At 31.0% G+C, this 15573-nt stretch overlaps 1 protein-coding gene across 4 annotated transcripts in view; it reads right to left on the bottom strand.

The window, feature by feature from the left end:
- Positions 1-13339: 13339 nt before the first annotated feature.
- LOC107451153 (uncharacterized) overlaps positions 13340-15573 on the bottom strand; it is a 29601-nt gene continuing 27367 nt past the window's right edge. For all 4 annotated transcript variants that reach the window (XM_016067166.3, XM_043052159.2, XM_016067167.4 and 1 more), the window contains one exon: positions 13340-15213. In XM_016067166.3, the coding sequence (XP_015922652.1) occupies positions 13437-15213 (1777 nt within the window). In that variant the 3' untranslated portion in view covers positions 13340-13436. The remainder of the gene's footprint in view (positions 15214-15573) is intronic.

Here is a 15573-nt window from a genome sequence, read left to right as displayed (position 1 = left end):
GCGCCATTGAAGTTTTTTTTTCCCCATTTTATGGTGTACAGTAAATCTAATATTGCATCCATCATTTGTCAACAACTATTCAATTTTAACCTGGGGATGCCAGCTGTTGTAAGTCAGCGGTTCTTAACCTATGGGTCGCGACCCAAAATTAGGTCGCGAAGCATATTTCTTGGGTCGCGCTGAGTCGAATCAAAAAAGTTAGTAATACACCAAATAATAAGTAATACCAACACCTCCTAGAAGAAGTCATTGTGGCTTACTCAGCTTAATTTTGACTTTTTTTTTGGGTCGCGACATGAACATATTTCTCAAATTTGGGTCGCAGCTTAATAAGGCTAAGAACCACTGTCGTAAGCAATGGGAAATACAATTTCTTTTTGTACTTAACAGCTCAATAGTGCTGCCATCTATGCGTGAATGGGAGTTTCGTATTCTAATAGTCCAGCGTCACAAAGAACACTGGACACTCTTCATGTGTTGAAAAAAATGGTGGGAATTTTGTGGTATCAAGGCTGGGACTCGAACCCCCGTTCTGTCTGTTACGAGATTGACAGATTAGCCCTCTTGGATATAATATGTACCCAGCTGCAAGGTTTCAATAAGTGGACCTAGTTATTGCGATAAAATTCCGGTTGTTTAACCGTATTAGGTGAAAGCAGTTTACAAACCGTTTTGCTCACAGTTAACAGTTTGAATACCATTTTAATTATGGTTATTTGACTGTCTTGTTTGAATATGGTAAAATAACAATTAAATAAATTGTTTTTTTTAAATATTTTTTCCCAGAAAATTCTAACAGTGTATTCCTCCTTTTCAGTCCATTTGCATACATCAACTAAACAAATAATGTAAGCATTAAGGAGATAAGATAATGATTGGTGTCAACAATTGCCATTGAAATGAAATTAAGCTTAAACTAAAGAACAAACATGGTTGAAAATCTATAGGGTAAAATATGCTGCAACCCACTGGACAAAACATACCCCCTTAAAGTCTTAGTTCATTCACTCTTAAAATAATAAAACTTTTTAACTACCATGATATTGTAGTACGACGGTCAAGCTGTCCACCTTTTAACTGGGAGTTTGGGGTTCAAATTCCAGCTGAGACAATTGATTTATACTTCTGATCTAACAAGATTGTGAAGTATTTAGTATGTTTTATTCAGCATATGCATTATTATTATTTAAACTAAATAAATTTGCTTACAAAATTTAAACTTTTAAAAGCAAAAAGAAAATTGATAGATGTTTTATTGCTTTATTTTTTGATTAAAATATATAAATAATTAGATAAAACTTATTTGTTATTCATAATTTTTTTTAACTGAAATTTTTCTATTTTGTAACAAGTATTTTAAGTTTTCATTAAATTTAATTTCAATATTATAAACAAAATTATATTATAATTCTTCTATAAAAAATAGAATGGATGGTAAACTGAAAAGAGCTGTTAATTACTGAAAAGAATATTATATCATTGAAAATACAAACTATGGCAAGATGTAATTTTTTTTAACAAGAATTGTAATGTAATTTTGTTTAAAATTTCATAATTAAATTTAATAAAAACTTAAAATATTTATTACAAAAAAATTCAGTTAGAAAAAAAATTTAATTACGCTTTTTTTAATAATTCATATATTTCAACTAAGAAAGAAAAATTCTATTTACGTTTTTATTATTTTTAAAAATTTTAATTTTGTTTCGTCAAAAAATTAATTTCAATTAAAAAATAATAATTTGTATATTACATAAAAATACATACAAATAAATCTTGTCAGATCATAAATCTAGAAATATGTTAAGAATCTCACCTAGGATTTGAACCCAGATCTTTCATTTAGAAGGTAGAGAGCTTAACCCTTCTCTCATAACATAACTCATAAACAGCTACAAAGTTTTTTTTGCTTATTATTTGTTTCAATTTTTATTTTTAAAGTAACAAAACTTTAAGTAACTTTAAGGGGGAATATTTTACCCTAGGGTCAGCAGTAACAGCAAACTTTTTACTCTATCCACTGTTTTCAACCCAGCGCTTTATTCTAAGTTTAATTTAATTTCAATACAGACATTACAGATGCGCCAAAAAAAGTATTAAAAAAATGGACCACTCTATCTAATGATAGGATCTGCACGTTCTAGGACTCATTCGTAATGGTCATGGAGTCAGTGGTTATGCTTTCTCACATAATTTTGAAGTATGTAATTTTGCATAGCAAAATACAAAATTTGAGCGAAGTCGGGGAATAGTTACTGAGAAATCGAATTTTAAATACTGTACGAATTCTTTAAAAGGATTCTTTCTCAGGAACTATTCAACCGATTTGACTCAAATTTTGTATTATGCCATGAATTACATTCCTTGAAATGATATAAGAAACTTTATATCTTACGATTCAAAATTTTTTCGACTGTTATAAAATAAAGTAATAAAAAATAATAAATGTTTACCAAAATTAATTTTTCGCACGAAATTATGTTCAGGTAAACGAATTTTATAATTGTGCGCAAATGCTTTTCAAATCGCTTACAAAAATCACGAGATAAGGCGAAATACGCAAAAAGTAAACATTAAGGGATCCAAACTTTGGATCACTCTCCTCACTAAATTATGGGGTCCATATTTCCAAGATTGCGACTACCCCATATATTTTGGGTGTCAGAAGCTCGAATCCGTTATAATAAAAGGAAAAAAGGAAAAGAAAAAAAAGGTATGTTTATTCAGAGAAAGTACGTTTTTATGTCTAACTTCGTAACTAAAAATATCGTCTGCACTTACTAATTAGCATATTTGAAGTCATCCCTTTGAAGCGATCATTACATTAAATATTATTCAGGGCGGTTCGTTCCCCCTTTTTTTCTTCCTTTTTCTGCGCACTGTAAGCTTCTCTTATAAGTCAAGCGAGAAAACAAAATTTTATGGCAAAAATATTTTTTATTTTTATTTCTTTCATATTTTACAATTATAAATAGCACAGTTCTACTGTATACTAAATGGCACTATGATAAGCGGAGTTTTAATTATTCAGAAATTATACAAAAGTTGTTTCATGATAAGTAAAACTTCGTAAAATTTTTTTAACAAAAACTGTACAAAATTATTAATGCTCAGATAATTATTAATAACAAATATTCATGAAGATTTAAAATGAACACAATTTCTCGAGACAACGTGACAGTCGCTATACCACGAGAGAAACTATTAATGGCCAATTCTCCTTCACTTACATAAGTAATTTAAAATTTAAAGTTAAAAATTTAGTTCTGGTAAACTTAGAGTAAGTAATAAAGATTCAATTGCTGAAAAAAAATAATTTCAAAATATCCAAATGTAAACAAATTATTGTCCTGATTACCTACAGTTTGTCTACGGTAAGAACTCCCCCTGCCACAAAATCTGCTGCTATGGAAACAAGAATTGCGTACTTCAGGAAGGGTAGCTTCTCTTCACTATGGGGCTAACACAATAGACCAAAGGAAAAGATTCCCTTTCTCTCGCTGCCCCAAGCTGATACTAGTTCCAATCAATGACCCTACACCCTTATTTGAAGTAGTTATACGTCGTTACCATAGTCACCGCCACGGGTCCAGACGGATGGCTAGGGGAATTCTTACTCTAGACAAACTATAGGATTGCGTTATGGGAAAGTTCTTGTCCAACTTAGTTTGAATTTTGATAAAATTTTTCTATCATTTGGCATTCCATTGATTTCACTAAATTTTATATTTTTATATTTCAATGGAGATGAAGCGGAATTTGCGAGAAAAAAAAAAGTTTTTCCCTCGATACCTTTTCCTCGTAACATACCACCAGAACTCACACTTGTGCATCCATCACATACAGAATCCGCAGAACAAGGCTGACGTAACTCAAACACTAATTTGTAAAATAATAATGTCCAAATTTCATAATTAAAATCTAATCATATAACTACTATTTATCGATTAATACATGGAATAACAAAGAGCTAATTATTACCCCACACGCAAATGGAAATTGGGACGCTTTAACTTGCTTCAGTGTCGTTCCGTTTTGCGTTTCAAATCACGACGGTTATATTAAAACGCTGTTCTGTACTAAGATGTTTTGAATTCGACTTTATCTATGTACACATGAAGGTTGGTTTCATCCACAGATTCCTCTTCCTTCTAACATATTTCTGGTACAATATTTAGGACATTGCGTCGCTTTTAGGAGGAAATTCGTGATGCCTGAACAGCCATCACAGCAAGCTTCCAAAGGACAAAGCAGGACATACCAAGGAGCGAAGAAGTATCCAATAGGATAACCGACGAAAATAAGAACAAAGAACCAGAAAACGGCAAATAAAGCTTTGCACAGACACATGTTTGATCTAAAAAATGAAAATTACAATTATTTTACTAGAAAAAAAAAAGAGTATCAATGTTATCAAGTAATTTTCGAAAAATTTCCTTCCGTATTAGTATTACAAGTGATAATTATTCAGCTGTTAAGCATTCTTGGTAATGTCTATTTCGCTTAAATTTATGTTTAAGACTAAAAATATTAATAAAATAATGAGCAAAAATAAAAGTAAATTCGAAATCAATCGCATTAGAAATATATTAACTATACATACAAACATTTTGTAGATTACATGGTCTTAATAAACAGACAAAAACCTGTCATCAACATAAAATTAATAAAAGTTATAACGCTATTTATCCGTAAATTATTTATCAATTCCTTATCTAAGTGCATTTATCAGTATTTGTATGTATTTACATTTCATTCTTTCTTATTAATATTTTCTGTTTGTATTACTTTTAATTTTGATTATTATTCGAAATTAAAGGTTTGAAAGTAAAAATGCAAATTATTTATCACATTCGTAAAATAAGCGTATATAACATTCCCATATAATGTAACATATAGTCATCGTTTTACAATTGTTAACGAGTTTTTATAGTAACCAGAGATTAAATAATAATTTATGAAACAACTTTGTTTCTGAATTTGAAATGGTAACAGAGTAAAAGTATTAAATATTTTTTTCCAATAGGATCGAAAAATATATCTGTAGAACAGATTGTGCGTTATAATCATCACCGATAGTGTGTGTTCTATTGAAGGTAAATTGTCCAGATTGCGTCTACCCTTAATATATTTATGTTTAAAAATTCAAATCCAGTGAAAAAAAAGTATGTTTATACTAAAAAAGAACGTTTTTGTGTCCGATTAGTAATTTAAAATTCAGTCTGTACAAATTAATTAGCATATTTGAGATCAACCTCGAGAACCATTAAGTTTGAGACCTAGTACGTGAAAATCTGATCATTAGGATCAAAAGTTATTCAAGATGTATATTAGAGTCAATTTATTCATTAAGATGGTATTTACATAACTGAAGCTACTAAGTGTCCAAATATCACATCTCAAACATTTTATTTTTATCATTTTTTTTCAACTACAAAATGTTCGATATTAAAAAACGGACTGTGCCATAATATTAAAACAGTTGCTTCCAAAGAAAGAACCGAAATACCACATAAGAGTAATACATATAGATTTTCCTACAAAAACTAATTCATGTTTTTTTATAATTTAACAACACTAGTACTCGAGGAGATCATGAAAGTTTATGTTATCCTCGGATTTTTCATGGTTCTCAGCTTAATTAAAATTCACAGTTTATCATTCTGTTATAATATTCACCGAGTGATGCTTTTTATAGTTATAATTATTATTATTTTAATATTTTTACAACATTAGTACTCGTGGAGATTATGAAAGTTTACGTTATCGTTATGGTCCTCAGCTTAATTAAAATTCATAGTTTTTCATTCTGTTATAATATTCACCGAGTGATGCTTTTTATAGTTATAATTATTATTATTTTTTAATACTTTTATAATACTAGTACTAGAGAAGGTTATGAAAGTTTATGTTATCGTCATGGTCTTCAGCTTTATTAAAATTCATAGTTTATCATTCTGTTATGATATTCACCGAGTGATGCTTTATATAGCTATAATTATTATTATTTTTTAATAGTTTTACAACATTAGTACTCGTGGAGATTATGAAAGTTTATGTTATCGTCATGGTCCTCAGCTCAATTAAAATTCATAGTTTATCATTCTGTTATAATATTCACCGAGTGATGCTTTTTATAGTTATGATTATTATTATTTTAATATTTTTACAACATTAGTACTCGGGGAGATTATGAAAGTTTATGTTATCGTCATGGTCCTCAGCTCAATTAAAATTCATAGTTTATCATTCTGTTATAATATTCACCGAGTGATGCTTTTTATAGTTATGATTATTATTATTTTAATATTTTTACAACATTAGTACTCGTGGAGATTATGAAAGTTTATGTTATCGTCATGGTCCTCAGCTCAATTAAAATTCATAGTTTATCATTCTGTTATAATATTCACCGAGTGATGCTTTTTATAGTTATGATTATTATTATTTTAATATTTTTACAACATTAGTACTCGGGGAGATTATGAAAGTTTATGTTATCGTTATGGTCCTCAGCTTAATTAAAATTCACAGTTTATCATTGGGTTATAATATTCACCCAGTGATGCTTTTTATAGTTATGATTATTATTTTTTAATATTTTTACAACATTAGTACTCGTGGAGATTATGAAAGTTTATGTTATCGTCATGGTCCTCAGCTCAATTAAAATTCATAGTTTATCATTCTGTTATGATATTCACGGAGTGATGCTTTTTATTATTTTTCAATATTTTTACAGATTTTTTTATTTATAATTTTTTAAACTAATATCTGTTCGGATTTTACAGAATTTGGGTTTTACGGGGTTTTACTATACTGATAATTACAACGTAATAATTTTGACTCACCTTAAAAATGACCTAATACCACTTCAAACTTAAAAAAAAAACAGATATATACTCAAAACAGTCTTTAGGAAATAGCCGCGATCTGAGAAGCTTATCACTCTGCTGATAATATATATGCCATATTTAAGATAAGACACAAGTGGTTTAAAAAACCTTTTCGAATAAATAAGAGAGGGTAGGAAAAAGGATTATATCTTTCTGCTGTCAATCAAATTAAAGAAAAGTGTATCCAGTGTCAGATAAACTTTAAAAAAATTATTCCTAAATAGCTAATTTTGCATAAAACAGGCTTTCATTAAAATTGTGAATTTCATTAATTGATGCAATTGTCAAGTAAAAATTGATCCCCCCGCCCCCCCCCCCCAAAAAAAAAAAGATTTTGAAAGCAATATCAATTTACATATATAACAATAAAACTTTATAGGAAACAAAGTTTAAAACTGGTCACATTTTCATACAGGTTTTCAAATTACGTTACTTTTATAAAACCCTAATTTAACCCTACGTCATAAATTAACAAGTGCTGTTAAATATTTTTCGTCTTTAAGAGCTTCTTGTTAATGCTTTTTATGCCAGGACACGTTTTTTCACGTGTTTGTTTCATTAGTTTAATTTATAAATGGATATTTTTAAGATTGTTTAGTTTAGATTATAATTAGTGCGTCGCTATGACAACCGTCACCATTGCGCACCGGCTACCTTTACTCTAAAGACAAGCTGCCACCAAAGACAGAAATTGAATCCTTACTCGTGACAGCTCATTGTCTAAACCACTCGGCTATTGCGGTTCGGTATAATAGTATTTAAAAAGAAAAAATGTTCAGTTGTTTATTTTCAGAAAGGAAGTCAGAGATAGAAAGAAAATCATATTTCATTATTATAAGCGAAAATCTCCCTATTTTTATTATTATTCAGTCTTTTTATTATTATTTTTAGTCCTTTTAATTGTTATTTCTCTTTTTATAATTATTTCAAAATGAAATATGTGAATCGGTTAATATTGGAAAGCTTGCTATAACAACTAAGATTCATAATAGCAAAAACAATGCTATTATGAATTGTCGCTAAAACTGACTTTCACTGTAAATTTAAAGAGCCAAAATTTAAACAAAATCGGACAAATATTTTCAGGGTTAAAAGAGATAAAAAAAGGAAAAAAAACAACAAAAAAAAGCATTTTTAGATTTTAATTTCTCAACAATTATTTGACCGAATACATTCAAATTTTTTATGTAGTGGTTTAAACTGACATAGTTTAAAGTAATGCAAAAAAAATGCGTACAAATCAAAATGTGTAGAAGTATTACTAAAAAAATAATTATCAAATAAATAATTATTAAATAAAATAATTAAAAATAATTTTTAGATAACATACCAATCACACCAATTCTTCCCCCAAGGCACCCTTGAGCTTATCAATGGTAGTTGTAGCTGCTCTTCAAGCTGCAATTGAACATCCGAGGGAGTCCCATGCGTTTCCGATAGGATTAAGGTCAGGAGACATCGCAGGCTACTCCGACCGTTGAATATCCTCCAATTGGAGGTATCCGTCCACCAAATGGGACTTATGTGGACTGGCGTAATTGTCCATAAAGTTGAAATTTGATCCATACGCTCCACGGAAAAGTCTCATATCAGGTGTAGCCCTGTACAGATGATCTGTCAGAGTACTTTACAGAATGAATGAAGGTCGGTATGCCAGTTTGTCATGAATTGATAAAACTTATAAAGAAAATTGTCTTCAGAACTCACTTTTTCTTCCTTATCATCTATTATTGTTTAACAAGTGACTGCGGAGTGAATGGCTACCGCTGCGATAATACTCCAAAAATGGTCACTTGAGTTTCTTCATATATGAAAATGGTCACCAAAATATAGTTGCCAGAAGCATAAAATAGTTTTCTTTCTCACACTCATTCTTTCAATATTTATACTTAAATGATGTAAAATAATCCAAATAATGTAATTTGTTAGATATTTAACTTTATAAAATATATACAATAGCAAGTTAATTTTAAATGCATAAGTCTCAAACTCAATAGATAGAAGATGCAAATATATCATGTTATGTATACGTGTTTTCAGAAATTCTCGAAAGAAACAAAATTAATAAATAAAATAAAGAGGAAATATATATGAAAAAAAAATTTGCATATATTATGTGCAGTGCTAGAAAAACATTTTTCCGAATGTAATAATTGTAAATAAATAAAAAGCAAAATTTTAAATTCAATATTTTTAAAATACACAAACAGTAACCGGGTTCGAATCACAGCCGTGGCTGGTCGATGCGAATTCCGCATCCAGCTTGCACTGATCCCAGTGACATAAGAAATAGGGCTCATTTACTTTTCTTTTGAATTGTTAGATTGTAATAAAAATAAGTTTAACGTGAATTTTGATCATCTTAATGGAAAAGGACTGAGTAATGATGCAATCTTCATTAGCAGGATGGAGATAGCAATTAAAAGGTATCTTAAGAGTAGAAATAAAAAAAAAGAGTGGGAAATCGTAGAAAAATGCCATTTCTGCAGTATAATTCTTTTTTAAAAAGTTATATATGAAAGAGCAGGTTGGCGGTCTAGAGATAACAGATGGAATAATAAGTCTCATTTTCACTTACACACATGTTCCGTGCATGAATATTAAAATAAGCTCGTTTCTACTTTCGATTAATTTTTACGCTTAAGCTTGGAAAAGAGCGCCATTCAATATCATTATACTTGTAGTGTTCAGAACATTATGCGTTCCTTCAATTTAACGAACAAATAACAAATGAATTTGGAATACCTCACAAGCATGATTATGACACTAACCAATCCAAAAATTGACAATATGCGATGGATTTTTTATTTAAAATAATTTACCCAAAATTTGCAATTGTCTTTAATATAGTAACACAACTCCATGAATTTGTAAAGATTGCACAAACCCTGGAACCCTAAAAAAGAAGAGGATCACTCACAGATACGTGACTTAGGACCTCAGTGTCAGCTTACCGCTTATAAGTAAAATGGCGTATTAAAGACGATCGAAGTTTTTCCGCATAAGTTGGAATGTTAATTAACGTAACGTGAAATACAACGCCTTATATCGCCCATCGAATTTGTAAAAATATAATTCTTACTCGTCTACGTCTTTTACTGAACTTGGAATTAATATTTATTTTATTGCATCCCTGATATATTTTAGTTTATCCATCATTGCTTTTTAGTAAGCAAGAGAACTTTCTACGAGGAAATGACTTCGACCAACTTTTATGTTCTATTCGCGCTCGCAACGCTTGAGTACGCCCTCTATCGGGAGCCTGAAAATATCGGACATCAGTTCTATCATAACCATTGGCAAAGACGGACGCCATTTTCTTAGCAGCAAATACGAAGCAAAATTTCCCTGAGGAAAAGGTAGAACTTTTCCTCAGGGAAAGGCAGAACTTTTCCTTTTTTCCAAAACTAACCAAAACACACCAAACATTGAAGCAGACCACGCCAAGCATTTGAAGAACAATTTCTCAATAATATTTACCATTCTACTACCAACAACAAAACTTCCTTACTCGAAATAGAACGAAATTGGCTAACTCGAAATAGAATAGAAAGAACAGTTGCTAACGTAAACAAATGCCAAGTGTGGCGTAACTACCACTACGGTTAAACACCGATTCAATAGTATATAAGGCATGCTGACTGGAATCACTTTAGAGGTACCTTTGGATAGATAAAAGTTAGAATAGTCGAATGCACTATCCCCACATTTGTGACGCGGACGTGATGTGAACTCACTAACATTGAAAGTAACGCTTACTTCGATGGATGGTCCACATTGAACAGTTAACCTGCTATTTGTGACTGTGTTCTCGTCCTCTTCGTTCAGTTGCTTTTTAGTCTCATTTACACACTACGGGATCCTGCAGACTTAACTGTTAATAGCAACATGGAGGAGGCCACACACAACCCTGAATTTAATACAGCTCTCACGACAAACACTCAAAACTCGGTGAACTTAATACACCTCTCATCACAAGTGTTCAAAATTCAGTAAACTTAATACAGTTCCTCGATCTAAATACAGTAACTAGTGGTTTTGTTCATTGAATTCTAACCCTGATAAAATTCCGGTGGGGGAGTATTGTGGCGTAACTACCACTATAATTATTGGACATCAATTCACTAGTATATAAGGCATGCTAACTCATTTCCCTTGAGATACTTTTTGAAAGATGACAGTTGGTCGAAAGCTCATTCCCACACCAGGTTTCAACAAGACTTGCTGGTATGTTATTGTACATTTAACATGAATTCATTTTTTATCTGATGCTACAAATAAGATTATATACTCTGAAAACCTTCAACTGCACATTTAAAGCTAATTATTCTCATAAAATGCAGAGCTGGCAAAATTCATGATTTTAAAATAAAGAAATAAATAGGATTTGATTTAAACCATCTTTTTCTTTAAATCAGATTTTTCTTTAAGCAACCAAATCATCTGATAAAATGAATTAATATGACTTTATTTAAAAACAATATTTCTAACAAAAATGTTTAAAATATACAACAACAAAATATTTAATTATATAAAATTATTTAATCATTGAATAAAAGCATGGTTATTTTATTTCAGGCTCAATTTCCTAAAATTTTAATGACAGGAAGGTAATTTGTCAATTAAATATCCAATGAAGAGTAAATTAGTTTAGATTACAATAAATTAAGATAAAAAATTATTTCAAGTTACTCTGGCAAAACAAGTCTTACTTCATCATAAATATACACTAACTACATATTTAATAAGTTTTATAAAGTACTTGGATTTAAATGAACATAAAACTATATAGTGCATAATTAAAATATGTTTATTACCAGCAGATTACTTAATACAAAGATAATGGAAAATTATTATTTAAAAGTTTCAAGCTACTAGCCTAACTTGAAATATTATTTGAATATATTGTCCTTCATTATTTTTTGAATATGATCTTCATTATGAATGAAATCAGATTTTAGGAAAAGCAAAAACTAAACAATATACATAGTATGGTATAAAATATTTCAGTTCGTGATTCATTTAGAAAAAAACTGCTTAAATCTATTTTCCTTCTTTAAAAAAAAATGTGACTTTAATCATAACCTTACCAACCCAGATAAAAACTAATTATGGGAAGGTGGGGTAATTGCAGGTAATTAAGATTTAAAGGACTGTTGGGGCCAAGCTGCTTCCACCTATAAACTGTCAGATTTAATCAAGATACATATATTATTTAGTTGTACACAGTATCAATCCTGATAAGTCAAAGATGTACTACTTTTTTTCATCAGTTATTTTCTTCTAGAAAGAGTCAAACTGGAAAGAAAATTTTGTTTCTACTCCACCAGTGGGGTAAAGCCCAGTACACATGTTAACTCTATGGAAAATTTAGAAATACTGTGAAAAAGTAGCAGACATTTCTATTTCATATGACATTTTAAGAAAATAATGCATGTAATTAATATGTGATGTAGGCAAGGTCTTACTCAAGGAAGTAGAGGGACAATTGTGTCAGGGTTTGGGATGGATCAAAGCCGGATGAAAATTCTTAACAAAAAATGGTGTTCATTAATGTTTTTTCAATAGAAAATGCCACAGAATTTATTTATATCTACATAATAATCTAATAATAATATATAGCTATATAATAATATAGCTATAATTTAGTATAAAGGGTAAATAAAACTTTTTGTTCTTTGAGGATGGGACCCATAAAACCTTTGGTCAGATGCTTACCTTCTTCCTTTGCCACACTGCTGTTTTTGTTGGCCTAGCATAGTTACACATTAGAAGAAAGGGCACCGGACAAGATAGTACCCACGAGCAGAGATTATCAAACAAAACTGAAAAGTGCTATTTTTAAGCTAAATCCAGCTTTTTTGATAGGATATGATTCTTTAAGACTTTCATCACAGCACTGGCATGCCTTTGCCCCACCCTCTGCACTTACGAGTTCCCCGCAGCATTAAAATTGAAACAAAACGCAAATTCCTTTAAAATTTTTTTACTATACTTTAAAAAATAATAATCAATTGCAATTAATAACAATATTCGCTAATACAACAATACAGCATAGCGAATATTCCTGGAAGATAAGTTAACTCGTCTGTCGTGATAAAACAGTTAATAAACTCATAATCTAGACTAAAATTAATTTTTAAAACTGCAACGACCAACTAATAAGAATAGCTTAAAAGCAAGAGAACATAAGAGAATTGAGACTGCAGAAAAAACTTCCCTACACAGATGCAGTGATTTAATCAATAGCAATATGCCACCACTAATATGGTGGGTCCTTCTCGACTAATAAAGAGTATTTCTGAGTTCGTCTGATAGTAAAACTAATTTTGCCAAATTCGAGGTACCCGGTTTTACCCCCCTCTCCCCTACTTGTTAGTATGAAAATATTTCACACTAATTTGCCCTTTAAATAGACATTTCTAATCAAAGAATAACTCACATTTTTGTAAGATTCAAAGGAAAATTTATTTGTTTATTCACAATAAAGAATTTAAAATATAAAACAAATTTATTGTCAGTGTTATGTTGGGGCAGTTATTAACTTAGCCCTTTCTCACTTTCAGATAGTTGATCCATCACTGAGTCAGTATTCAAACTATGAGAGGACACAGTAGTAATATCACTTAATGATGGCACAGAGGAGCTAGAAACATTGTCTTTTTCAGTCTTTCTCCCACCAGATGCGTTTTGATTAGAACTTTTCCTTTGTTTCTGACTCCTCTTGGACGATTTGGAAGAGTTATTGGACAATACCACTTCATAAGACAAAACTGTAGAGCTTGGAACTTTGACAGAGTTTATGACACCAGGATTACCACCGCTGTCACTAGTAGCCTTTTGAGCTTTAGATTTATTGCTACTTTTTGAATTGACCGAATCACCTTCCATAGAGTTAATGACACCAGGATTACCACCGGATTGACTAACAGCTTTTTGAGCTTTGGATTTATTGCTGCTTTTGGAATTGACAGAATCACCTTTGGCAAACTTTGCATCGCCAGGATTACCACTGGATACACTAACAGCTTTTTGAGCTATGGATTTATTGCTACTTCTGGAATTCACGGAATCACTTTTGACAGATTCATACAGTTCTGATCCTGACAAAGACTTTACATCCTTGTCAGTAGAAGCATCACTTACTGACTCCAAGTAGCTTTTGCTCGAACTGTCTACATTAGAGGGTGTTTGAGTGGATTTTATCTTGCCTTTCTGTTCGTCAGGAAATTCCCAAGACTCGATTTCATCATCAGGGAACACTGAATGCTCACTTTCAACAGAATTACTAGAAAATAAGTTAACAGTCTTCCTGGAAGTACTTTTGGAAGTGCCTTGTGATGGAGCTGGAGTTGATATATCTTTTGTGATAGCTAAATCTTTACTAGATCTACTTTTGAAATAGCCTGGATTAACCAGAATAGAATTAGAACCTTCAGCACCAGCAGCTGTCCCTCGTTGCTCAATATTGCAATCGGGAAAGTTTTTTTTGACATGCTCATCCCACTCACGTGATACTAAGCTCAATGTTCGTTTAAGGGAGATTCCCTTTCTGATGGCAGAACTTGGACTGTTTGACTGTTCCACATTTTTCTGTGAAGCACCAGAGGATGCACTTCCATTATTTATGTTTTGGCCCTTGAAATTGGAAAGTGACTCAACAGCAGCAGTCTGAGAAGAAACATTTTTGAAGAAACCTTTATTATTTACATTGGTTTGGTTCTTTACAGATTGACTACTCTTGTCTGGCGATTTTGGTGCCGTATGCAGTTGGCAAGCACATTCTATTTTTTCCATTTCACTTCTAATTGCTTCATAAAAATCTTCACGAGTTTGGATTTGCATAAATTTATCAGGAATATCTCTATTCAAAACACATTTCAATGACAGAGGCTTAGTCGTAGGAAAAGATTTTGAACCTGCTTGCACATCTCCCAATGAATACTTACGAGTAGATCTATGAGGTGGGGGCACCTGCTTCCCAAAATCACAGTTTGTGTAAGTTTCTCGTATATCTTTAAATACTTTGGAAACTTTTGCTTTGTCCATTTTCAGCTGCACTCTTTCCTCGGTAAATTTTTGAGCCTGATTCACAATGGATACATTGTTTTCTTTTTCAGCTTTTTGGTTTGAAATGCAAGCTGGATTGTGACAAGAGCAGTTACGTTGTTGTTTGAGAATAGGACCATTACTTGGACATCCATCAGGAGGAACGTCTACTTTTTCAACAAAGCATACTTTTGACTCACTGGGCACAGCTTTTAATCTAGTATTTTCATATTCAGCAACTCCAATTGTTGATACCAAGTCCCATAATCTAGAAAAAGGAATCATGACAATAATAAAAAACCATTACACAATACGTCTAATATTAAACTATATATCTAACTAAAAAACATAGTATTTTAGTTCATGACTTTTAGTAAACAGTACAGGGGAATCATGCTACATTGAACCATCTGCAGATTCCAGCAATAAGTCCACCCTAAACGATTGTTTGCTATATCCAAAATCATTTAAAGAACGTTCAAAAGTATTGTTGGAAATAGTGATTTCAATTGTACACAATTTGCTTTATAAATTATCTATAGAGTTTCTCTACTACAAAGTTTTCTTACTACTGAGTTTTCTTACCGCAAAATTTTCTTCTAAAATTTTTAATCCGAACATTTGTACT

This window comes from Parasteatoda tepidariorum, chromosome 4 (genome assembly GCF_982258835.1).
Source record: "Parasteatoda tepidariorum strain Cologne lab strain chromosome 4, Ptep-v5.0, whole genome shotgun sequence".
Taxonomy (NCBI): Eukaryota; Metazoa; Arthropoda; class Arachnida; order Araneae; family Theridiidae; genus Parasteatoda; species Parasteatoda tepidariorum.
This window is presented reverse-complemented; position numbering and strand designations above follow the sequence as displayed.